This window comes from Vigna umbellata, chromosome 1 (assembly GCF_029865625.1).
Source record: "Vigna umbellata cultivar VRB3 chromosome 1, Vumbellata_1.0, whole genome shotgun sequence".
Lineage (NCBI taxonomy): Eukaryota > Viridiplantae > Streptophyta > Magnoliopsida > Fabales > Fabaceae > Vigna > Vigna umbellata.
Window position 1 is genome coordinate 96,257,289 of NC_142165.1, and position 27,758 is coordinate 96,285,046.

Here is a 27,758-nt window from a genome sequence, read left to right on the forward strand (position 1 = left end):
ATAGCAAATCCAAAATAGCACATTTTGTAGTTTGACACAATTTTAGAAGAAGGCTGAACTCTCACTATGTAATAAAACGAAAAACATTTCCCTTTTTATTAAATAAGGATCACCAAGTCAAACATGAAATCCTGTGAAAATCGTTCCCTTGCGATTTTTTTCACATCAACAACGTAAAGTACACAATACAGAATCCAAATGACCCAACCACTAGGCACAATGAACCAACCTCTTTCTCAGTTCAAAGTTTTGAAGGTTCCTTCCTTAGGGCGATGCAGGACTATGTAATCATAGGCTTCCAGAGTGAGAAAATCATCAAGTTCTGGGGATGTACATTGGCGAGCAAAGATCTTACAAGCCTCCTTGTAGTTTCCCTTCTCGAACTTCTCTGTTCCCACTTCCTTTTCAATCCTACCCATCTCTTCTTCAACCACTCTATCAAAAAGCTCTTTGTTCACTTTCTCTCCAACTCCATCCCCATTGAGTTCCACTTCATACTTGAGCCACTGCCAGTTCTGCACCCTGCTAATCTCAGCAGTCGCAGCATCTTCCATCAGGTTGTAAAGAGGCACGCAACCGCTTCCACTCAGCCATGCTGCCAAGTACTGAATCCCCACCCTTGTGTTTAACCGGAGACCTTCCTCGGTTCGGACTCCTACTGGTATCTGCAAGAGATCTTCTTCAGTTATGTTTGCAGCATCTTCGCGTTTCACTGTCTCTATCTGGTGAGGAGCATTGCTCATGATGTTGTTGAAAACCTCCATGCAGGCCGGAATGAGACCAGGGTGTGCAGCCCAAGTTCCATCGTGCCCCGCTTTCACTTCCCTCAGCTTGTCCTTCCTTACAAGTTCCAGTGCTGCCTCATTAGCCACTGGGTCATCCTTGATTGGAATCTGAGCTGCCTGATGGACAATTTCAACTTTATCAGACACATTTTCTACGTACAAGTTTTAAAAAAGAAATAAAATAGAATCAGAGTTTGTAATTATTCATTGGTAAACTAAAGCATAATGCAGAAACTAAAGTAGTTCAATTACATATCATTCCTAAAAAGTACCACAAAAACCAAACAGACACTTAAAAGTTCGAACTGCTTAAGAATAACTATTCATGTTAACGGTGGTGAACTAGAGTAGTTCCATTACATACCATTCCTCCCATAGCATGCACACCGCGCCTGTGGCAGGTCCTGATGAGGAGATCAGAGTAGCTTTTCATGAAGTGTTGAGTCATGCCAACCTGCACCCTATCTGGTAGGAGGCGATCTGGGTGAGCTTGGAAGGTCTTCACATAACTGAAAATGTAATCCCATCGCCCACAGTTCAGACCCACAGAGTGGTCCTTCAACTCATACAGAATTTCATTCATTTGAAACACTGCAGGAAGGGTTTCTATCAGAACCGTCGCCCTTATGCTTCCTCTTTCGATGCCTGCTACATTCTCAGCCTTCTCAAACACGCTGTTCCATATCTTAGCTTCCCTGTCAATCACAAGGTTGTCATATTACAATTCCCTAATACAGAGTTCTATAAATGCTGGTCCTGCTGGACCATCCGATTAAGGATGTGTTGACCTCCATATAATAGTTTGTAATCCCTTTGGACACCCTAGATCATGCATAAGAGGGTTCATTGAGTTTTGAACATGTTTTAGAACTATTCGGTCGTTTTTTTCTTCGACATGAACAAGTTCTTTGGTGTTTTTCTTCAATCAGAATTAGAAATTTGTCTTGCTGCTGATCTTTCATGCATACCTTTATTGTGATGACAATCGAAATGAAACTGTAATTTTAATACCAAAATAACACCAACTAAAGAATTTCCTTCAAATTTTTTCCTTACGTGTATCATACTAAAACCAACTTATGAAATTACTAACAGAAATAGCGTTGTTCTTTGGCTCGTGTCATGACTGCATAGCACAGTCCTTACCTTGGATGCTCCATTTTGGGAAGATAAAAGAAAGGGCCGAAACCAGCACCTTGAGTGCGTCGAAATGCTGAGTAATTGTGGTAGAAGTAGAGGCCAAAATCAACCAGGCAACCAGTTGCAGGTTCACCATCAATCAAAATATGTGCTTCGGGTAGGTGCCAACCTCTTGGTCGCACAAAAAGCTTTGCTGTCTGTTCATTGAGCTTGTAAACCTTGTTTCTGACTTTGTCATGGAAACTTATGGTCCCATCCAAAGCATCCTTCAAGTTCACTTGGCCGCTCATGAGATTTTCCCAGCTGGGTGACAGTGCATCCTCAAAATCAGCCTTAGAAATGACAAACATTAACAACTTTCAGTGCTATGGTTCCGGTATAAACCAAATTCAATAAACCCTTTAACAATTGAAAAAAATATAAGACTTGATTACACTCTTGGTTATAGTTCTTTATTCTGAATGCAGATTTTTAATCTTTCAAGTTTCTAACCATCTCAATTAAATCTTGAAGTCCCCCTTCTTTATAATTAGGTCCCTCCGTCTGGCCACGATGTCTTCAGCATGAAATTTTATTCGAAAATGACATAAAACTTAAAAAACTCAAATCGGTACAATTAAAAAAATAAAAGCACAGTCAACAGAAGAGATAAAAGTTTTAGACTTGAGACGGAAGTGTACACAAAGTTTTATAATGTTCTTTGTTATGTCTAAACTCTAAACTTAAATATGGATTAACAACTTTGGTTGAAATCAGAGGCATAGTAGTGTAGAGTGTAAATGTGCTAACCATAAAGACTTTAGCTCCAGAGTTAAGGGCATTGATGACCATCTTTCTGTCAACAGGGCCAGTGATCTCCACTTTCCTATCTGCAGCAGCTGGTGGAACAGGAGCACATACCCATTCCTCTTCCCTTATGTGGCTGGTGGCAGGATCAAAACCCGGAAGAGCCCCTTCATTGTACCTCTTTTTGGCCTCTTTTCTCTTCTCTAGTGCATACTTGATATCACTCCTGAACTCACGTTGCAGGTCTGCAACAAATTTCAAAGCATCTTTTTTCAGGATTATTGCAAACTCTTCATCATATCTTCCCAGAATATCAACTCCATCTGGTACATCATAGTACGATTCAGTCACGGCCGACGGAGGATGGGTTCTATGGTCCATGGCCTTTCTTTCTTCCTGCAACGGTGGCTAGATATTTCTTTTCTGAAAGTAGAATATGGCATGTGAGCAAAAAAGCAAGGTCGCAATTAGGTCTATAAATCATTTCCTCCGTACACCTTGAATTAAATTTTCGTGTTAACAGTAACAACGCATGTAATTAAGAGTTTAAGATTCAGATAATCTGTATAATCATTGTTGGTATATTGCAACTTTATTTTTCAAATTTACTAAAATAGTGCAAATTTTTAAAAAGTTATCTTGGTATGAATTGATTAAGAAGTGATGCTCACTTGGACGATTTTAAGATGTTATAATTTTTTAAAATTTTAATTAAAGTTGTGTTAGCACAATACAATTAGTATATTATGATATAAATTGAAGTTCTATCAGTTTAATACAATTTTGTGTGTTGTATTTTTTTTTTAATTTTAGTTAAAGTTGTGTCAATTTGTTAGTAGTATTATGATATAATTTAAAATCGTGGCTTAGTATAACTTCAGTTAAAATCATATCCAATTGGAAGGACTTCTCCACAATAAAATTGTACAAAGTTGACATAATTTTAATATTTTTTAAATTGTATCATTTTGATAAATTTGAAAACAGAATTGCACCCTTTTGTGTTTTTTTCGTTGGTATATTTTAATCTTGTATAAGTTATAAACATTTTATATGACTATGTATCTTTTAAAATTTAAAAGTACAAATCAAAACGTCTTAGTTACTAATTTGTTTCTTACTCTCATTTAATTGTTTTTTTTATATTCATTTTTCGTTTTCAACTTCAATTCAAGTTTAAATAACAATTAATAAATCATAGAAACTTTGAAAGAAAGAGAAAAAGGAAAAAGTGGTGAAAAGAGAAAAAAAAAATGATGGTGGAAGTTGAAGAAGAAAGAGAGAAAGAAGAATATGGAGTTGAAAGGTGGGGGACGTGGCTAGAGGTGGAAGAAAGAAGAAGGTGATGGGAAGAAAAGGAAAAAAAGAAAAAAAGAGGAGCTTTAGGGTGTGTTCACTTGGGGGAGAAGAATTGGGGGAGAGTGACTGGATGAATTTGAGGGGATTTGATTAATGTAAAGGATATTTTTTTGTTTAATTGGTAGAAATTAAAAATTACCAAAATGTCCATAATTATTAAAGTGAAATAAAATGATAACGGTTATATTTAATTGTAAAAATGTTTATAAATAGTAAAAAATTAACATTAATTATTATTATTATCATCATTATTTTATTACTATTATTATTATTATTATTATTATTATTATTATTTCAGTCTGTAAATCATTTTAGTCAAACACACTATATTTAAGGGATAAAATTGTAAATGCTGATAAATTCTTGCAAATCTGCACACAGACGAGAGAATGGAAAATTCTTTTATCCTGCAAACCGTGCTTTCAAATGCGCACAAATCTTTAAAAACAAACAAAACAATAATCTGAAATCCGTCTTTACATTTCTTCGGACAAGTAAATTAACCTCAAGCGAACAGAGGCTTAGAGATAAAAAATAACTCAAATCCCGATACATTAACGCTTACAAATAAAATTAACGTTAATAAAAATTACTAAGTTAATTCAAACATAAATTAATACAAATATAGGTACATAATAGTTAATTAAAAATAAAATTTATATTAAAACAAGTAATAGACTTTGTGTTGAATTTTTTTACTTTTTAACCAGTGAAAACACATCTGCATATATATATTCATCTTTTTTTTAATGATAATAAAATTTATTGTTATTATTATTATAAAATTAAATATAAATAATTTTCATAATTTCATTATAATTTTTATTTATTTTGTAGGTAATCGTTTTGTAAAAAATGTTAAGTTAAAAAAATCAAATGAAAAAATGGTTAAAATTTAAAGAAATAATCACTTAAACCATAAAATTAATAAAATAATCATTTAATTCAAAAAAAATATTTAAAAAGTAAATTTGAATAACAAATTTAGACAAAAAAAAATCAATATATATATATATATATATATATCATTTAGTTTATTTTTTCCTTGTAAAAAATTCAATATTTTATACTTATTATATTCCTTTTTATATTATTATATATGATAATTTGTTATCCAATTATTTTTCGTCGTTCTGCTTTCTTTTATATACACGCACTCCCCCTCCAAATCTTGTGAAAATTCTCTCCCTCCACTCAATATTTTATAGCCATAAAATTAATTAATTAATCATTAATAACAGTTATGGTATTTTATGTTTAAAATAGACTAAGATCCATGATTTTATTGTTTTCACTACTTAGTTTTTTTAAGGTTTGGAACAGTAGCAACGTTGATGACAAACCCAATAATGCAAGTATTTTTTAAAGAATTTTATTATTCATACCAACACTGTGTTTCTAATACCCTTTTACTAATTTGGAAAATATATTTACTAAATTAAGAATAAAAGCCTTACATATTTGATTAAATCAATATAATTTTCACTCAATTATAAATGCCGTGAAAAAGAAAATAATGTTACAAAGCTTGCTACTAAATTTTATCTTTGTAGACCTACCTTCTTTATCATATGTTAATATTAGAAAATAAGTTATGTAAAATTGTTGTTGAAAAAATTATTATTTTAGAAGGGAGAGTAAAGAATTCAAAGACAAATAAAATCAATGAAAAAAATCAACAAAACAAAGTGATCAAAAATAAAAAATAAAATAGAGTGATCTTAGTTATATTCCAAAACATGAGTAATATTACTTCAATTTTTATCATTTAAAAAAAAATATAATGATACTTTGATAATATTTTTTTGACAACATTTTAATATTATCTATGTGTTATTATATGATTGGTCCAAAATTACTTCACAGTCAATAATAATAATAATTATAAATATAAACATAGATCAATCACATAATAATACGTAAACGTTGTTAAAATGTTGTCAAAATAAATTAAGTATTGGTTTCGTTATCCTTTTGAAAATAACAATTGTTGGCTTTTTATATATTTTAAGGTGGTTTGTTGTGAAGTGAAGTTCGTGTTTTATTTGACAACTTCATCCTCTTCTTCCCAGATGCGAAATGCTAATTGTGTCAGCCTATATGTCACTTTCCTAAAGACACAGACAACATGCCCAGTCTCCCCCATACCCCCAGGTGATATTCGATCTTATAAAAAAATATTACCATCGTTTTATTTATTTATTTTAAATCTCTTCTTAAATATAAAAAATAAATAAAAAATAAAAATAGATCGAAATTATATATGTCACAATCTACTAAATTGATATATAAAAAAATTCATCACAAAACATCATTCTTTTATAAGAACCCATAATAGAAATGTCACAATCAATAATATTGATAAGTAATTCATTACAAAAAAATGTCAATAGATGATAAGAACCTAAAATCTAAGTCAAGAACAAAGAAAACTATCTCTTTAATAAAATAAAGTTCAATATTCAATTAAAAATGTTTACATCCTGATATTTGTATATATAAATACATAAGTTTAAAAAAATCTACTAAAAGAAAACTCAAACATTAAAAAAACAAACTAATTTTTAAGAGAATGTCCGAAACCTAAAAACATAAAAATATAAACTAATTTTTGTCATAACTATTGTTTAAATGTACTCTAAGTTATGAATTTTGTTTTTTTATGTTCTTTTTATGCCAATGACTCCTCTCCTCTACCAAGTGGTAATAATAAAATTATAGTAAAATATCAAATAATATAACTTTATTTAAATTTTTACGGTTAAATTTTGTAAAAGAATTTAATTATGAATTAAAAATTGATTTTAAACTAGAACAAATTGTATCAAAATTTTACTATTAACTATTTTATAACAAACATACGAACATAAATTGTTAATCAATTAGACATCACATTAGATTGAGGGTAGAGGAAACCACTTGTCCCCAACACTTAACAATATTTAAATTTATGTAAGTATTTTATTTTTTAACTTTCAATAAAAATTAGCATTAGTTTTTTTCAAAAGTATAAATATAATTTAGTATTATAATTTTAGAAATGTGTGAATTTAATTATTATAACTAAATTTTATTAAATTTATTTAACATTTTTAATGTATTTTATAATAACATTTGAATTATTTATAGTATTTAATAATTTTTTTAATATTAGTTGGAAAATCTGTTTCTAAAATTAAAAGACTAGATAAAATTAAATTTTTAAATACAAACTAAGTTTAGTTTTCATAGACAAAAACATATTTAATCGTTAAAATAAAATAATATCAATTAATAATTTCCAATTATATACTTATAATAAAAGGAACGATAATACATGAAATGTTTAATTAATAAGTTGAAAATGTACTATAATTTTTATTCGATGATAAAAGCTGGATAGATATTATCATTTGTTTTTTGTTGATTTGACAATAAAAGCTGGATAGATATTATCGACGATAAATATCATCTATGAATTAAAGTTGTAATATTGTTTACAATCATAATCAATGTTGGGGTGACAAGGAGATGTGTGGACCCTAAAAAAATGTGCACTTTCTTCAAAGCTTTATCATATTGAATGGAATCAAATTGCTTTGGATGTTAATGCTATTCTGCAGTGTATGTTGTCTTTTCCCATATATTGCACCCGTGAATAATATACTACTATTAAATAGTATTTTATATTTTTAAACAAGTTTTATAATTATGTAATAGTTATTTCTAGGTTTAATCATTGCTAGATTTGAACCCATGTCTCAAGTTTTGTAAAATGTTTACTGTCTCTGTAAATTTTTGTTTAATTTATCACGTTTTATTTATATAAGTTTATTAATTATATTTTTCACTCATTAAGAAATTTATTACTATTAGTAATAAAATTATTACTATTAAGGTCAATATTTTTCATAGGTCTTACATCTAATCCAATTGATTGCAAGGTTAAAATTGACTCAATTTTACAGAAATAAAGACCTAATGAAATAAAAAAATAGGCGGACTTAATTGACACAAATCTACATAAATAGGGACCTCCGAAATAACTAAATCTTATTTCTAATTACAATGCAGTGTTATTTTTTTAAAAATTACTAATTTCTCAATAGTTTTAAATGATTAAAACTATTTAAAATAAAATATAAGTTAACACTAAAATAAAACTTAATGTTTGTGAATAATGTTTTCTTTTTAATTTTGTAATAAATTTAAATAATGTTATTAATATTTTTTAGTATATGGGCATAATTATTTAGGTATACTTTTAAAAATGTTTAATACCCTCTTTGGTCCTCATTTTTGCTGGATAATGTCAATTCAGTCCATATTTTTAAAAGTGTTTAGAATATGTCCATAGTTAATAAAATTTACATCTAATTTATCCCTTTCGTTAAGTATAACCAAACGGAGTTAATGAGTTGATGATCTGACACTAGTTATTGGCAACGTTTCAATATATTATTTTTTGCGTACTGACGTGTAACTGACTTATAGAAGATATGATGTTTTATTAGGATGGGGTTTTTTAATTTGGGGAAAATGTGATTTAGGGCTGATTAGGGGTTCTCTTCCTTCACGGTCAAACCCAGTTTTGGGTTCTTCTCCTTTCTTTGTTCATTCTTTCTCTCGGACAAAAGTCAATCATGAGACTCTTCTTCTCTCACTAGAAGCGGATTAGGGGAGCACGAGCACCCACCTTCATCTTTTCTTCACTCAATTTCTACATCTTCTTTTGTTCTCGGTTCGTGCCGCAAGGGGAGAAGACTTCATTTCTCTTCTCTTTCTTGGTTATGGGTGGGGGGTTTTTGCATGTTGGGGATGTGAGTTCGGGTGTCTAGGATGCGAACTCCTTTCTCGCAACGTAGTGAGTCTTGCAGCAGTAGCGCCTCTGCGATGGCTCGATTCTTGACGTATTTGCGGTGCTAGAGTCCCTGTTTAATGGCGTCGTCATGAAGAGCGGACGGACGTTTCGTGGTGTGGTGGTCTCTGTTCTCCGGTGTTTCTACGGCGATAGGGCTTGCGTGAGGATGCATCGCGGTTTTGAGGATTCATACGGTCATTTCTAGTTTGCGATTTGGGGTTGTTCCTGTGGTTCTATTATTCTCTGCAGGATGGCGACCCAAGGTTGAGGGTTTTGATCTTGTAATTTGGGGGTTTGATTTTAGAGTTTATGTATTTGGGAATGAAATGTGTTGGTGTTTTTTGTTTTTGGTTGCTGAGAATTTTCAATGGATGATGAGAAGCAGTAACCAAGGGAAAAAATTGTATTTTTTTTTTATTTATGGTAACTTTACCACCAGAACAGGTTTTTGATGTGAAAAATCAAGTTTTTTTACCATTCCCTGATGAGATAAGCGTGTAATCTATGGGTGTAACCGTTTTTAATTTGTTTTGGTTTTATCAAAATGATATATTACATTGGATCTATTAGCTCTGCGATAATGTATGAAATTTTCCTATTTTGTCCATATTTTTTTGTGTGAATTTGGACTTAAAATTTGGTTGTAGGAATTTCGATGGGGCGATTCTCTGGTGTTGGTCGGCGAGACCAGGAAATCAGCGTCGCCAGAGAAGGAGGACCGATACCTTGTGCCCTAACTCAATTTTTTTCCAAATTCTAAAATCCATATGTAAAATCCACCTCAACCTCTCATTGTTTACTATGTTACCACACACATAACTTAAACTTGACACGTTACCGATTCATATTGCCATATCATCAATCCATTAGTACCATTAGTGTTTTTTAACGGAAAGGATAATATTGATACAAAATTTACTAAATAAAAACCAACTAAACACTTTTAAAATTAATGATCAAATTGACACAGTAGAGCACAACTAGTTGCTTTTAAAAATATGTAAAAGAGATCCCACATCCATGATTTTTTAACACAATACCAAATCCTGTTCAGGGGTGTTGTTTCCAACAGGAGTCAAAGTAGGGTTAATGAAAACCATGTGCGGGTGGGGTCCAGCGTGCACTAGGGTGGGATGATTGTGACAAAATTGTACTACTCTTCCTCACAACCGTCCAAGGTTTTTTTTAAGTGTACCATAAGAAACATTGGCACTTCCTATGATATTTTTGGGGCCATATCAGATTCTGTTTCGTTGGTAGACGAAAGATGAAAGTACCACCAGTTTAATTAAATGAAAACAATACTTATTCAATATCTTTTTAAAATTTACTTCCGGAATTATGTTATTTCAAGTTTCTTATTCTTATTTACCTATTTTTTCTTTTTTTACCAATCTGTTGTTGGTAATTTGGCACAAGCAGATGAACCTGCAATGCGCCAGTGAAGGAGGGGACCCTGATTGATATAAACCACACGATGTACCATTTTAAGACTGTTTTGATATTCTTACGTATGATTCTATCAGTTTGTCGTTTTGGAGGTCTGAAAGTGAAAGTCTAAGTCTTCCATTCAATAAAAATAAAAATAAAAGTAAAATAGTATATAAAAGTGAAAAATCTATATTAATTCATTTTCTTAAAGTTTTAAATAAAAAAAAAAGAAATAGATAAAATCAAAATAAAAATTGAAATTATTTAATTACAAAAATAAATAAATAAATACGTTGAAAAAATGTAGAAAAAATTGGATCTAATGAATGAATTATTAACTAGTTGATATAAAAAGTTTGACTCAATTTCTAGTATTATATTTTAAAGATAATAAATTTATAAATCTTTATTTTAATATATTGTTCATTGTTATTCAATGGAAATCTCTCAGGTTTTCATTAGAAATTATAATTATAACCATCATGTTTTGTTTTTTTATTTATCTATTTCTTTTATTGTTAGTTTTTGTATTACTTTTTCCATTAAACAAATGCATTTTGTATTTACATTTGTGATTTTGATGTATCTTGAGTAGGGATGACAACGGGTCGGGTCGGGCACGGATAGTGCCTACCCGTAACCCGATCCGACAAAAAAAAATTCACCTGCTACCCGCACGGATACCCGTTTAAAAAATATTTGCGGGTATTTTAAAATCTGCGAATACTCGTAGATCCGTAAATATTAAAAAAAAATATTTTAATAAATTATTAAAATAAAATTTAAATAGAATTACGAAAAAGATATAAAATATAATATAAATTAAATTAAATATAAATTTAAATTCAATTTTAATTAAATTTAATCTTGTAAAATATAAATTAATGTTAATTTTAATTAAATTTAACTTAATAAAATATAAATTAATGTTAATTTTAATTAAATTTAACTTAATAAAATATAAATTAAATTTTTATTTTTATTTTTTGCGGGTAGCGGGTATCCGCGGGTACGGATAGTATAATACCCGCACCGACCCGTTTATAAGCGGGTATTAAAATATCCACTATCCGCGGGTTACGGGTAGTAAATATCCGCGGGTATCAACTATCCATCACGGATTTTATCTGCGGATATCCGCGGGCGCTGATTTTTTTGTCATCCCTAATCTTGAGTAGCATAGATGGTGGAAATATAAGTAGATGAAAACTTTAAGAAAAATAAGAACATAAAAGCAAAAATTGAAATTGAAAAGAATGGAGGAAATTTGCGACAATGAAAGAAGAGTGAGTCTCCCTACACCTCACCCTGCACCTCCCAATTGATAGTTATGTCCTTCATTTAATAAAATCTGAAAAAAATGCAATAATAATTTAATTAAAAATCACAAAAAGACAATAAATTAAATTTAAATTAATAAACTAATCAAAAACTAAAAAAATACAACAAATAATTAAATAATAATTTATATTGAAAAATAAAATATTAATAAAGAATTATAGATTAAAAAATTAACAAACAAATTTAAATTTGAAAATTAAAAAAAATTAATTACAGTAAAAATAATATTTAAATAAATATCAAATATAAAAAAATACAAATTAAAAAGTTTTACGGGTAAAATATTAAATATTTAAATAAACTAATAAAAAAATAAAAAACAAATCAAATTAAAAAACTAGTAAATCAAAACAAAAAAAGAAAGAGTAAGAAAACATTCCTTCACCGCAATTCAATTATATATAGGCCTAAATAGTGCGGCTATCGCAGTTTCAACTGCGGCGCAATATGAATCGCGTTTTCAATTGCGACGCGATGTGAACCGCACTTCCAATTGCGGTTACGGTGGACGTTCAATCACACTTTCAAGTGCGACAACCTCTGCAACCGTTGTTCTTTCGCTGGCGTGCTCTCAACCACTAGGCCTCGACCTGATCTTCATCCCAACCAACCCAGAAATGCATCCAACCCAGACCTTCGTCTCATCTAACCCAAAAATGCATTCAACCCAACACTGACGTCCTCTCAACCACTGCGATTAAGGCATTGACCTTCATCCTATTCAACCCAAAAATGCATCTAACCCAGAAATGCATCTCAGCACATATAAACAGCACATATAAACAACACATACAAATACCACATACAAACAACACATACAAACAGACAGTGAAAAGATTTTATGTAGTAATATGTTTCTGACAAGGGTACAATTGGAATAATAAAAAAATATGGAGGTGCAGAGTAAGACTGATGAAGTGCAGGAAGAATCACTCATGAAAAAATGGAGAAAAAGTATGATGATTTCCCTTGTCAAATACTCGTTGAAGTTGAAAAGACCCTTCACTCTAGTGATTTTTCAAGAAAAGGAAATAGAAAGAAAGACCGCTTAGATAAACTCAACTAAGATGAAACTCTCTCGTAAAAACATCAAAATGCTATCAAAACATTAAAGGTGTATATTAGTGAGTATAAAAACATCAAAATACTATCAAAACATCAAAATGCTCTCGTAAAAAAAAATTGACCAATAATTTAGTGAGTATAAAAAAATCACTATATTCAATGACATAACTTATAATACCTCATAATATATTTTATAACTATTGTAAATGCATTTTAATGATCTCGATTGGAAACTAAATGTTAAAAAATATCTTTAAATATAATAAGCTTTAAATGATTTGTACGTATTGAGGTTAACAACTTAATTCTCGTTAATTTATAGTTAGCATTAGGTGTTTTTTTTAGTTTAGATTATGTTGAGTTTTTTTATATTTTTCTATTTAATATTAAAAATACACTTATGCTGGTACTTTCTTTTAATATATTTTAAAACATTAAAAGTTGTATTCATTAGTGTATTTTGAAGGCACGATGCAGTATGAATAATATTATAATATAAAAATATTCAACTAAGAATCCAAATTAGTGTTTTTCATCCTAAAGTTATTAAAGTCAAACTCTTCAAGAAGTTTCTTAATGTTTTGTTGTTAGGATAATAATATATTATCTTTTTTTTTAATGATTCTAACTCGTTTCACTTATTTCTTTCATTTCAAATTTAGATTATATAAATAATCATATGATTGTATATGCTAAAAATTAACATATCATCAACATATAAACATAATAACATATTCACTTTTTTCAAATTTAGTGAACATATGTGAAGGTTGCCATTAGAAAATTATCACTAAGTAAAACATCATCAATGTTTTTATTTCACTCTTTTGGTGCATGTTTTATCGCATATAAGATTTTAAAAATTTGCATATTACTATGTTTTCTTGACTAGGAACTACACACCTAATGTAATTCTTAGAAGAATGAGAAGATCTTAATCAACTAAAGTGGTGTTAGAGAAGCCAACAAGCAATGAAAAACATGTATAGCTTTGAGAAATCACAACCACAAATGTGACACAACAAATATTAAAAGAAGAAACAATAACAAGTTGTAAAGGAAAAAAATAAATGTATTAGAAAATAGACCTTTAATATGAAGTTAAAAAGATAAGTGCAACACAAATTTACTGTTATAAAAAAATAATCAAAATAAATAATAATAATTATATAAGAATAATATAGAGATATACATAATAGAAAATTCATCAAAACAAACAAATAATAACAGAAATATAATACAATTATAATCGAAGAAAATAATATAAATAGTATGGATTGAGACACGTAAAGTATTGCATTTAGAGAAAAAATACTATCATTACACAAAGTAAAAAAATTCTTCTAAGTTATACCAATCCGTCAAGTTTAATGAAGTGAATAATCTATAAATCTTATGAATACCAATATTTTAAAAGATAACATAGAACAACGTACTAAAAACACTTTTCATGAGTTGGTATGTTTTTTGTATTTTCTCCATACAAATAAATGATGTTTATAGATAAAAGAGAGACATTTAAGCATCAATTGTAATAAATCTAATTTAAAATAAAAATTTTGTAATCAATAAAATATATGTAAAAAATTGTTTATCCATAAATATTATTTATCTCTAAAATTAATATTGCATAAAATGATTATAATAATAGAATTTTATTTTAATTAATTATTTTTTAAATTATGTTAAATATTTCTAACATTAACCATTTGAAAAAAAATCTTTGAAGAACCAAACAAATTTACAACACTTTCAAGACACTAAAAGTTGTCTCACAAATTCATTTTATTTGAATCGTTCAAGCATATTTAACAAAAGATTTGACATTATAAATGACGAGTGTGTCCAAAAAGAAAAAAGGAAGGGATAAAAGTAATGATAATATATAGTGCAAACAGAGTTAATTAAGTTAGTCATTACGCTCATGTCTTACTAATCCTATACTAACACAATTAATTTTTTAATAAGCAAAATTTCCGGCACATGTGAATGTCATTCAGAATACTTTTTGGAAATTTCGAAAGAAACTTTCCGAAATACATATTTTTTGGAACACATGGAATGTTTATCTAAAAAAACTGTTTGAAATGAGTTCGTTTAACATTTTTTTTTCTTTTTCTTCTTCTTTTTCTGTGTAGCAGTGATACGGTAGCACTGGTGATGACAATCGTGGTGTGGTGTAATGGGGAAGGTTTTTGAAGTATTTTTCTTTGTATTCTGAGGTACAGGAAGAAATTCCTGTAAAGAAATTTGATGGGGTACAGGAAGAAATTCCTATAAAGAAATTCCCGTAAATGTTTTGTGGTTGAACAGTTATTCACAATTGCTTTTTGCACCCCTTCAAATTTTATCTTATATCTCATTATACAAGGAAAATACTCAAATATCCTTCATTATTACATTCCCTACCATGTCATTGTCATACCGCTACATAGTCGAAGAAGAGATAAAATGCTAAAAGAACTCATTTTGAAAGTTTATTTTTTTTCCCGAAAAATACTTTATATGTTCTGGAGAGCTTTTTTCAGAATATATTTTCATGTAGGAGTATTCCGATAAATTAATTGCAGAAGGTTTTATGTTTGTTCGTAAAAGTTTGTTCACGAAATCTGTTCCGAAAACATATTCCGGAATATATTTCACAAGTTTCAGAAATTTTATATAGAAAATCTCATTTAAAAAATTTCGTTACAAAAATTGTTTCGGAAAATTTTGATCTGAAAAAAATATTTTGGAAACTTGAAAATTCCTGTCTCAGAAAGCTTGTTCCGAAATTAATAAACACTATAGATAAAATAGTCATTTTTGAAAATTGATTGGTGCAGGAAGAAATTAGTAGGTGAAGGAAGCAATTTTCAATACAGACCGAATTCATGCCCATTACAAACAGTAACATTAATATGGTTATGATTGGTATTTTTTAATAATAGAATTTAGATTAAGATATGTTAGATGAAGCTTATAGGAACTACATACTAAATATATATTTTAGATTTCAAGAAAAGATATAAATTAAAGTTTTTAATCAAAATAAAATCATCAATTGCATATTTGTTATTCGAAACATAATATTTCAGTCAAACATAATAATATGAAGTGTTGCACAAAGTGTTTGTAATGTAAATTTGCAATTTTTTTGTCAAAATAATTGTATTCGTAAATTTTGTTAAAAAATAACACTCAACAATTATATGGGGACTAATAATATATATTTTTTATAAAAATAAAGTTAAATTTAGTGTGCTCTAAATTTATGTGTTAGATAATATTTTTCTATGGTGTGTGATTCCCAAGCGCTGGAAGGTGATTGCTTTTTCCGACAATCGTTCCTGTTTCTTTGTATGTTTCGATGAGGTCGAAGAGCGTTTGAAGAACGAAAATCTCTTTTTAATAATTTTTTTTGACAATTTTTTTATAACCAGTAATTTGTGATGGATCAATTTTAAATATACATATTAATAAAACAGTGACGTGTAATTTATTGTTTAAAAAAATTGTTAAAATATGGAAGAAGAATGGGGGCATTTGTTGGAGACTCAAGCGATAACATTCATGAGTTGTTAAGGTGAAGGTGTTAGGGAGTTTTTGGTGCGCTGTTCCAGACATCCATGGCGGTGTAGTTAGGTTCAAATATGGTATGCAATAACTCATTTAAGATGGTGACACAGAACTATTAGAGAACGAAATTCTGAACGTTTTCCATAAACTGATGAACTGATATTTGGAGAAAGGACGAGTTAACTATACGAGACAGAATTCAAACGACCTCTTTCTTAGTTCAAAGTTTTGAAGATTCTCTGGGGTGATGCAGGACTATGTAATTATAGGCGTCCAGAGTGAGAAAATCATCAAGTGTTGGGGAGGTGCATTGGCGAGTGAAGATCTTGCAAGCCTCCTTGTACATTCCCTTCTTCATCTTCTCTCTCCCCACTTCCTTTTCAATCCTTCCCATCTCTTCTTCAACCACCCTGCCGAAAAGTTCTCTGTTCACTCTAACTCCAACTTCATCCCCATTCAGTTCCACTCCATACTTGAGCCACTGCCAGTTCTGCACCCTGCTAATCTCAGCAGTCGCAGCATCTTCCATCAGGTTGTAAAGAGGCACCGAACCGCTTCCGCTCAGCCATGCTGCCACGTACTGAATCCCCACCCTTGTGTTCAATCTCAGACCTTCCATAGTGCGGGCTCCTCTTGGTGTCTGCAATAGGTCTTCTTCAGTTATGTTTTCAGCATCTTCACGTTGGTTTGTCTCTATCTGGTTTGGAGCATTGCCCATGATGTTGTTGAAAACCTCCATGCAAGCTGGAATGAGACCAGGGTGTGCAGCCCAAGTCCCATCGTGCCCTGCCTTCACTTCTCTAAGTTTGTCCTTCCTCACAAGTTCCAGTGCTAACTCATTAGCCACCGGATCCTCTTTGATTGGAATCTGCGCCGCCTGTTGAACAGCTTCAACTTTTCAATCTATAGATACCCCTTTGCTTAGAGGTTATAAACAAGCATGCCAAGTAGTAAACCAGAGAAGTTCCATTACGTACCATTCCTCCCATCGCGTGCACACCGCGCCTGTGACACGTCCTTATGAGAAGATCAGAGTAGCTTTTCATGAAGTGTTGAGTCATACCAACCTGCACCCTATCTGGTAGGAGGCGATCTGGGTGAGCTTGGAAGGTCTTCACATAACTGAAAATGTAATCCCAACGTCCACAGTTCAGACCCACCGAGTGTTCCTTCAGTTCATACAGAATTTCATTCATTTGAAACACTGCAGGAAGTGTTTCTATCAGAACCGTCGCCCTTATGCTTCCTCTTTCGATGCCTGCCACCTTCTCGGCCTTCTCAAAGACGTTGTTCCATATCTTTGCTTCCCTATCAATCACAAAGTTCTCGTGTTACTTAAATGTTTTTTTATGTTGTTCTCAAATCAGAGTCGCAATTTCACCTTTCTTATACAGGGTTCTTAATATATAGTTTTTTTTTTTACCTTGAATGCTCCATTTTGGGAAGATAAAAGAAGGGGCCAAAGCCAGCACCTTGAATGCGCCGAAATTCCGAGTGATTGTGATAAAAAAAGAGGCCAAAATCAACAATGCAACCGGTTGCAGGTTCACCATCAATGAATATATGTGCCTCGGGTAGGTGCCAACCTCTCGGTCGCACAAAAAGCTTTGCTGTTGGATGATTGAGCTTGTAAACCCTGTTTCTTACTTTGTCATGGAAGCTTATGGTTCCATCCACGGCATCCTTCAAGTTCACTTGGCCTCTCATAAGATTTTCCCAGCTGGGTGACAGTGCATCTTCAAAATCAGCCTTAGAAAAAAGAAAAAAAGAAAAAGCAGTTGGTGAAAAGCAAGTGTAAAAAAATTTTTGATGGTGAGTAGATGTACTAACCATGAAGACTTTAGCACCAGAGTTGAGAGCATTGATGATCATCTTTCTTTCGACAGGACCAGTGATTTCCACTTTCCTATCTGCAGCAGCTGGTGGAACAGGTGCACACACCCACTCTTGCTCTCTTATGTACCTGGTGGCAGGATCGAACCCCGGAAGAGCCCCTTCATTGTACCTCCTCTTTGCCTCTCTTCTCTTCTCTAATGCATACTTGATATGGTTCCTGAACTCACGTTGAAGCTCAGCAACGAATTTCAAAGCATCTTTTGTAAGGATTTTTGCAAACTCTGCATCATATCTTCCCCGAATATCCACTCCCTCTGGCACATCATAGTAAGAGCCGTTGCTTCCAAACTCCATCTTCTTTTTCGTGTGAAAAATACAATGTGACACGAGAACAAGGGTTGTGTTGAATTTATATACAACAAGTAGTTCACTTGGGAAGTGTGGAATGCTGTGGGCTGCATTTGGCGCTACTATCGTGTTTGGATTTGCGTTAAAGGAAGATGTAGCTTCCACGGATCCATCTGACGTGATTTCTCTGAAATACGTAATCCTTCTAACTATGTCTTCCTAACACAAAATGCTTAACCCAAATTTTGTCAGTATTCGCGGGCACAACAAATATAAGAGAGAATGCGATATTTCTTATCTTGGGCTTACCAAGCCCATATTCCATCCAACAACAAAGCCCTACACCATATATCATTAAGATTCTTGTGAACGTAAATACTCACAAATTTCACGTCAACTCAGTGATTGAGGGTCTTCATATTTTGGGTCTTCAAAGTTTGGGCAGAAATCTTCCAACGAAAACATGTGAATGGATAGAGATTCATATATTCAGATTTAGTTTATGTATTGCGTCCTCTATAAGTTCTTTATTTATTTAAAGGCGAAAAAAATTCTAGAAAATTAATAATAAAAGCACAAAAAATGTATAAAAAACGAGAATAAGTCCACGCATTAATCCTTCTATAAAAATCTAAAAAGATAAGTACAGAAAACATATATTTGGTATTTTCGAAACATATTTGATTATGTAATAAATATTAATAAAATATTTATAAAAATAATTATATTTTCGATTCAAATCGCTTATATTATATATATTATTGATATTTACGTTAAATAATAAAAACATTTATTATATCTTTTATGTAATTATGTTTTAAACATAACTAATTATATTATTATTTTCTTATTAATATTTATAATTTTTCTTTATTATGAAAAATAAATAACTAAAATATAATTAAAATAATAAATAAAATAATAAATAAAATAATAAAAGTATTAGTGGTGAATGACCTTGTCTCTAGTGCCCTTCACGTCGAGGTATAGACATATCGAGTTTGATAGTAGAAATGGGTGGTCTGATAGTGGTCCGACAACGAGTGGAATAAAAATACCAAAAAACAAGAAATATCGCTAGGATAGACTCTAACCATGACTCTAATACCATATTAGAAAATGAGTTTTAAAGCATAATTCATCTCCACAAAACCCGACTTGTTGATAAGTATGAAAAATACATGTTTTCAGACTTATTAATTAATTCAAAATTTGTATTTATTCATTTATACCTTTGGAGAGAACGATATTTTTACTTATTCATTATATTACTTATAACGATTTGGTTACATCTCATTTATATATTATAATTTGATCTTATCTGTAGTCGATGTGTGACTTTCAGCAAATTTTAATTTTAATTCTTTACTTTGTATGCTCGAAAATAAAGTATAATTTATTATTAACGTATGGTCACACCTTTCTTTTTTTTTTCATTGTCACTATCCCTGTTTGGCACTTTTATTAAGTGGGAGATGCTTGATTGACAACTATCAAATTACTCTGCATCCGTTTTATTATTATTTTATTAAATAATATAATTATATTTGTTTATTAAAAAAACAGTTAATAAACTTGTTTTTATGTCAAAATATTTTTTTATCAATTATGGCCGACTTGAATCCATAACTAATGGGAGTCTAAACTTTCACGTGTAATTATATACTAAATTTTAATGTTTTATATAAATTAATTAAGATTAAATCAAATGGTGATATATGATTAAATAATATTGTTTAGATTATCATTTTTTTGTTATATCTTACATTTGCAAACATTAAAATATTATAAATAAAAATTTAATTTATTATAAAATATGAAGCATCATTATGTTATAAATATAAATATTTAATTTTTTTAACAATATATATATATATATATATATATATATATATATATATATATATATATATATAATTAACAGTTCTCTAAGAAATGTTAATAGTGTAATTATATTAAAGACATCCTCTTTCTTATGATTTTTTATTATGTTAAAGTAAATAATATTGTCAATTATCATTTGTTTTAAAATTAGATTTGGATTTGAATTGGATAGACTGTATATGGATTTAGATTAGTATAATTTCATTTATAAAATAATAATAGAATCCATAAATCTTTTTCTACTTTAGGTTTTAAAGATTTAAGATAATATGGTGTGTGAGAAATTTTCAAAACTTTTTAAAATTTTTGTTTAGTTTAATATATGTTTTCGTTTCTTAGTTTGTTAGTATTGTTTTAAAGTGATCCTTAGTTTGTTAGTTTTGTTTAAAGTGATGGTGTTATTTTTTTTGAGTTGTTCAAAATGTTTCTATATTTTTGTAAAAATTGTTTAATTTAATTCTTTTTACTGACAATATTTAAAACACTATGACCTATGCAGTTTTGAAATACACAACAACATCAATCTAATTAACATAACAAAGATTAAAACCTTCCAATATACACTTATTTAAAAATGGTATTGCATTTAAATCTGCATTTTGAAAGAAAAATTTTTAGATTAAATTTTAAATGAATTTCTCATTAATTTCGTATTGTCAAACAATACTTCACATAGACTACTGTCTCAATTGTTTTAACAAATCAATAATTTTTAAGTGTCAATGATGGTGGAGACATAAACCTTAATCTATATATTTCTTATCTCTCTAAGTGGTTATTTTTCACAATGGAATGAATTGTTTTTTCAAAATTTATAAAATTTATTTAATTGACTTCTAATATCCCATGATTCTTAATAATTTATAAGTTCGCATTCTACTTAAATTCACATTAAATTCTTTGAATCAAAATACAAAGAATTTATATATATATATTTTTTAACAATATATATATATATATATATATATATATATATATATATATATATATAATAAAAAAATGATTTTTACTAGAGGTTATTTCGTAGAGGTTATAAAAACCCTCTGCAAATTAATTTAATCGAAGATCTGTCTCATGAATTATCTAAAAGCTATTCATTGCGGGGGTTTTAAACTTGTTTTGAAGAGGTTCACGAAATTCCGAAAATATTAAGTTAAACTTTTCAGTTTCCCCCACTTTCATTTCATTTTCAGCTTTTCCTCTACCCGCTCTCTTAACGTTTTCAGCTTCTTGTTTTTCCCTCTTCTTCTTTCCTTTTTACCTAATGCGTTCATCAAACCTAAACATGAGGAGTTTATCTCGTAGAGGAGATTGGCATTGAACTGGAGGAAGGAGTCGCAGACCTGTTATGAGGTGATTCTGCTCTACGCCGAAGATGCCGATAGTTTCCTCGATGCTGGGAGGGGAGAAGCCTTCGTGGATAAGGGAGGTTATGAGGGGCGCCAACTGGTACCAGAGGCGTAGGCGGTTGGCGAGGATTTCTATGCGGCCGATGATGTCGAGGTTTTCGTATTGCGATGGAAGGGGTTCCGGCGGAGGGCGGAAGAGTTGGTAGACTTGCTATTGCAGCGGCGGAGGCGACGGTTGATGCTTCTTGAAGGAAGAAGGGATTTAGACGACTTACAAGATGACTTTGGAAATAAGGGTGAGTATGGCCGCGAAGAGGTTGAAAGGTAGGATTCATTTGCCCTCATTTTTCTTTTGATTGAAATGGTGGGGTGGGCCTTTTGGTAGAAAAGAAAGTGGTCATGTATTAGGTATAATTGATTATGCAGTGTATTCTGTTAGAAATTTTGCTACTTGAGTTCTTCTGGCAATTTGATGAAATAAGTATGCCGTTGGTTATACAGGCTGGAATAATTTCTCCCAATAAACTAAGGATGAAGTTGTCAGGGCCTCACCATAGTAAGAATCTGTTCATTGTCCTGTTAATGTCATGTATTTTTTTGTTGTCTCAGGTGCAAACCATGACTGTAGGTTCTATCCTTTTTTTGCTTGGTTATGTTAAATTAATGTTGCATTGTTTTGCATTAGTTTCTGAATCATGATATTGTCTTCATAGGTTCTGCTAAGCTTGGCCAAAAGCAACCTGTGTATAGGAAATCCATTGACACATTCAGCTAGAGAACTTCTCAGTCTAGAGGTGTGACAAGGTTGGTTACTTCACTTCACCTCATCCCTTTATCTCTCTAATAATTTCTTTTGTCACCATGGAAAAAATCTGAACTTTCATGTAAACTCACGAAACTATTACTGCTAGGTTGAATCTAGTTGCATCTTTGTAATGAGTTGATTTGGATTTTACAACAAATTGCCTTTCTTGAGTGTGTACCTTTCAATGATAGTTGTAAATTCAAGTGATATGTAAGCATTATAATTAGTTCTTTATCTCTATGATTTCTTTCCAGTTTTCCATGTTCTATTAAAATTATCCTAACATGGTTTATATTATATTGTAATTTGATTAATTTTTCTCTATATGATGAAGAAATCATAGGCTATGGATGAACTCCAACAAAGCATGTTTTAATCATAGTTACACTAACATATAATTCTTCATTTTCTATCCCATTATGTTCTTGGTGTTTGGCCTTTGGTCCTTGAAAGATGCAATGTTTGAATAAGGGTGATTATTGTTTATCCATCACATCAGCTTGGTCACCGTTTTCTATTGACAATAAGCTTTAATCTTGGACTTATGTTTAATGATTTTATTTGATGGACAGGGGTGTTGAAGAATTGGTTGAGGTTGAAGCTAAATTGATTAATATTTTTACCTTTTTTTTTCTTTTGTTTCTTAGTTATGTTGATATTTTATTGTCTTCTTGATGACACCTCTGTACGCTATTAGGATAAAGGTTGTAAGGCTAACGATGGAGTTGCAAAAAATATCAACAAGGTAAGATAATATCTGTTTTATTGGATTTATACATAAATTGAGACATTGTTTGATTCATCCTTGATTCTTATTTCTAAGATTATTTTGTTTACTCAGTTGGTCTTGTTCTACTTCTAAATCAGTTATAACATCTTGCTAAAATCGTTATTTATTGCTGATTAGTTATGGTTTTCTGAATGTTTGTGTGCTTGATGCCATATATCGTATAAAGAGTATTAGTTGCTGTAGTGAAAAAGAAACCGGTGCATTCCAGCTGTTTCAAGAATAATTTCTTATATGACTATTTGCAGGTTGATTTTTCTTATACACCTAGATTGCAGTAACTTCATTACTTCTTTTCAACTCTGGTCTTAAAAGAGGAAGTTCTTCTTCCAGTACTAATACTTCATTCTTAGGAATTGTGCTTCATATATATATATATATATATATATATATATATATATACACACACACCTCTAATAATAGATATTAAATATTATATTACTTCATTATTGATTACTGATGGCAAATCAAAAGTTGCAGGGGAAGTAAACTTGTGCTCTGAATATTATAGTGTTGTTTGTAAGTAATCCTGATGCCTATGTACTCCAAGATGTTTGTCTCACATTTTTGGGTATTTCTTTTAAAATTACGTGCTCCAAAATAAATAAATACATATATATATATATATATATATATATATATATATATATATATATTTATGTATGTATATATTTGACATAAAAGGTCAACTATTGCATTGCAGAGAGGAGTGTTCCATGAACGAGGATTTATAGTGTATGAAGCATTGCAGGTCCAACTCCCACAAGCAGCTACACTTCTCGAAATCCTTGATGATGCCATCAAACGCCGTCGTTGGCAATCCTCTCTTGAGGCAAAGACAATTTCATTTTAGATGCTGTCCAATTCTAAATTTAGACACAAAATAAGTCATTAATAAAAGAGGTTAAAACTCCAAAAAAACCTCCGCAATATAAATCGAATAGCAGGGGTCTCGCAAATTGTTGGAATAAAAACCTTCACTAAATAACAGTTTTTTTTAATGATATAACAGTTTTTTAAGAAATGTTAATAGTATAATTATATTAAAGACATCCTCCTTTCTTATGATTTTTTATAATGTAAAAGTAAATAATATTGTCAATTATCATTGATTTTAAAATTAGATTTGGATTTGAATGGGATAGAATGTATCAAGGTTTAGATGAGTATAATTTCATTTATACAATAATAGAATTTATAAATATTTTTCTACTTTAGTCTTTAAAGAATTAAGATAATATGGTGTGTGGAAATTTTCAAAATTTTTGTTTGGTTTAATACCTATTTTGATCTCTTAGTTATTTAGTTTTGTCTAAAGTGATCCTCTTATTTTTTGAGTTGCTCAAAGTATTTTCATGTTTTGTAAAAATATTCAATTTGATCCTTTTTGCTGACGGCGTTTAAAACAATAACTGCGTAATGCGTAATGTTCATCTTAACCAATAATGAGTGACGTATGCAATTTTGAAATACGTGACAACATTAGTCTAATTGTGACAAGATTAGAATGCTTTCAATATACACTCATTTAAATTGGTATTGCATTTTGAAAGGAATTTTTTTTTTATTAAGTTTTGAATGAATTTCTCATAAATTTCGTATTGTCAAATAATACTTCACAAAGACTTTCCTTCTCCAGCAGCACCTATCGGTACAGCAACTTCGTACCTATCCCTATCGGGGGAGGCTTGAGCTAGAGCAAAGTCTTCTGCTTTACGCCCTCCCTAAGCAGACCAAGCTTCCTTAGCGTACTGAGACTACCTATTCATAAGAAGGACAGTCTCAACCCTTGAGTACGAAAGTAGGCTCTTCCTTTATTAGATAACGCTATTATTCCCATCCCGGGAGAAACAGAAAGAAGTACGTTGACGACAACAGATTCTATAGCTAGGGATCTTGCTAACAATGAAACTCTAAGTGTCAATGATCATTAAGACATAAACCTTAATCTTTATATTTCATATCTCTCTAACCGATTATTTTTCACAATGGAATGAATTATTTTTCAAAATTTATAAAATTTATTTAATTGAGTTTTAATACCCCATAATTATATGATCCTTAATATTTTATAAGTTCACATTCTACTTAAATTCACATTAAATTCTTTGAATCAAAATACAAACTTAAGTAATGTATACTCTACAATTTTGTAAAATTTTGTAAGAATATATTATAATCTAATTTTGAATTTTTCCGGTAAACTAGATAATACTTTGAAATGAATTAATAAGTATCCAAGTACATAATTAACTCAATCTCAAAAGTTAGTCAAGAAGAAAGAAAAATAAAGACTTAAATACACGAAAATATAAGACTTCATCATCTTATAATATTATTTCTTATCACAATGTCATGTTGCCTTCATGGTCTTCCATAAACCTAAGCAACCAATCACACTCTTGCTTTTCTTATTCATTTTTCTAGTGCTGTACTTATGGATCTTCAAAAAAGAGTTATACATTAACATCATATCGGTCACCAATGAATAAAATTACACCAAACTGCGGCAAAAGAGTTATACATTATCATTAGATTTAAGAATTCTATGCTAAGGTGTGGTAAGCTTTGTATTAAACCTAGTTTATACTCTCTCTTTTTTCTGATCTTTAGTAGAAAATAAAATATTTATTAATTAAGCAATATGGATAATGATATATATGAAAGTAAATAACAGACACACGTGATTAACATATTCAATCTAAAATTGAATTATTCTAGTACTATTTGATTTCGACACTGGAAAGAAATAATTTGCTAAAAATAATTTTTAACAAGATTTATTTGATACAAAAAAGAAACTCTATGCATTAAAAAGTGGGGATATGATGGAAAAACGTTTTGAGCAGAAAAGTATAAGATAGAAAAAGTAACAGTAGAACTCAACCCTAGTTTCTAAAGTTGCATATATAGTTGAGTTGTGACGTGGGGTTGAAGTAAAACCATGCCTAAGCTTCAATTTTCTATAGTTTTTGTCACACTTGGTCTTGAATTTTTCTCCTTTTCCTTTTCTTTCGGCTAATAGTAGTACTCCTTATCTCTCTTTGTGAGCAGCCACAATAGAAGAAGTAGAAACAAACGGGTAACTTGAAAAGAGTTTGAATTAAGATTTTGGTAAGAGAAGATGAAGTTAGGCACATGAAGAGGTTACAAGTCCTAGAAAGTATCTAGACATTTGTTTATATTTTATGGCACTATCGTAATGTGGGGTTCTAGAATTAAGATGACATGTTCAGGAGTAGAAAACAAACACGACCCATCCCTATCTGCATATAATATTATACCTCTATTCCTTACTACATATATGCTGACTTCTGCCCAAGCCACATGAGGAAAATTCTTGAATACCTGTCACGTACCTACAGGTGGCAAAAACAGCAGATTATTATGATTTAGAATGACTTAAGAATGAGATAAAATATTAGCGCACCAAGAATAGGATACCTCATGCAATTTATGTATATTTGATCTCCAAAGATTCTATAGTTGCTTTTATAAGTGTCCAAATCTGGTTGGCTTTTGATGCTCTAATTATGGAGGGAGTCTCTTCTTTGTATCTAAACATGGCAAGCAAAACACTGTGCAAATTCTGCATGTGGTCTGCGTCATTTCTTTTTCTTTTATATGTATAAAAGGAAAAAATCAACGTCTTTATCTTCTAGATATATAGCATGCACCCTGTTATATATAGAAAGATTTGTGTTTTTGTTTTTTAATTTGTTTAATCTTTTGTTAGACTTTGTTAATAACGCCTTCAACCATAGAAAGAGATGTCATTCATGGCTGAATTTGACATGAAGATGGACTTCAGAGAACTAGAAGGAAAATCCAATTTTAAAAGTGTATATGTGAGGTATGTGTAAGATGCAACGAGTCGGATTGGACACGCATAATATCTACAACTTAATTTGAAAAAAAAAATTTGCCCACCATTCGTTACCTATATGGATATTCGCTTAAAAAATGTCTACGAGTATTTTAAAATTTGTGGATACCTACAAATATTTAGAAATGTATTTTTATAAATTATTAAAAGAAAATTTAAATGAAATTACAAAAATGTATAAAATATAATATAATATAAATTAGATATAAATTAAAATTTAATTTTAATTAAATTTGAATTTATAAAATATAAACTAATTTAAATTTAATTAAATTTAACTTAATAAAATATAAATTAAATTTTAATTTTTTGCGGGTAGCATATATTCGCCGGCGGATAATATAATATTCTCACCCGATCTGTTTATAAGTGGGTATTAAAGTACCCGTTTACCCGCAATCTGTGAATAGTAAATATCTACAATACTAATTATTCGTCGCGGATTTTATTCATAGAAGTGAGAATTTTTTTTGTCATATAAGTGAGTGTGTTATGTAGGCATTTGATTATGTTTTTTTTTTTCATCTATATAATTAGATTGTAGATAGAGTTGGTCTT

The 27,758-nt window shown here is 30.2% G+C and overlaps 2 protein-coding genes and 1 long non-coding RNA gene across 6 annotated transcripts; 1 reads left to right on the forward strand and 2 right to left on the reverse strand.

The window, feature by feature from the left end:
* Nucleotides 1-69: 69 nt before the first annotated feature.
* LOC124848207 (malate synthase, glyoxysomal-like) lies at nt 70-3,167 on the reverse strand. Its single transcript, XM_047325847.2, has 4 exons — nt 2,715-3,167; nt 1,932-2,257; nt 1,150-1,480; nt 70-902 (listed from the first exon to the last, which is right to left on the reverse strand). The coding sequence occupies exons 1-4, from the start codon at nt 3,090-3,092 to the stop codon at nt 237-239; spliced, it is 1,701 nt and encodes a 566-aa protein (XP_047181803.2). The 5' UTR covers nt 3,093-3,167; the 3' UTR covers nt 70-236.
* Nucleotides 3,168-16,420: 13,253 nt separating this feature from the next.
* LOC124846886 (malate synthase, glyoxysomal) lies at nt 16,421-18,507 on the reverse strand. The gene is made up of 4 exons (XM_047324258.2): nt 18,136-18,507; nt 17,729-18,054; nt 17,283-17,613; nt 16,421-17,182 (listed from the first exon to the last, which is right to left on the reverse strand). Exons 1-4 carry the CDS (start codon nt 18,493-18,495, stop codon nt 16,526-16,528), a joined length of 1,674 nt encoding a protein of 557 aa, XP_047180214.1. The 5' UTR covers nt 18,496-18,507; the 3' UTR covers nt 16,421-16,525.
* A 3,003-nt stretch (nt 18,508-21,510) lies between these two features.
* Nucleotides 21,511-24,382, forward strand: LOC124846885 (uncharacterized). Of its 4 annotated transcripts, none has more exons than XR_015783799.1 (5): nt 21,511-22,046; nt 22,224-22,278; nt 22,436-23,272; nt 23,563-23,885; nt 24,018-24,382. It is a non-coding gene; the product is annotated as an uncharacterized LOC124846885 (long non-coding RNA). The 4 variants fall into 4 exon arrangements; XR_015783801.1 differs by having other exon boundaries at nt 22,436-22,526; nt 23,100-23,885; XR_015783800.1 differs by having other exon boundaries at nt 21,515-22,046; nt 23,795-23,885.
* The last annotated feature ends 3,376 nt before the right edge of the window (nt 24,383-27,758 follow it).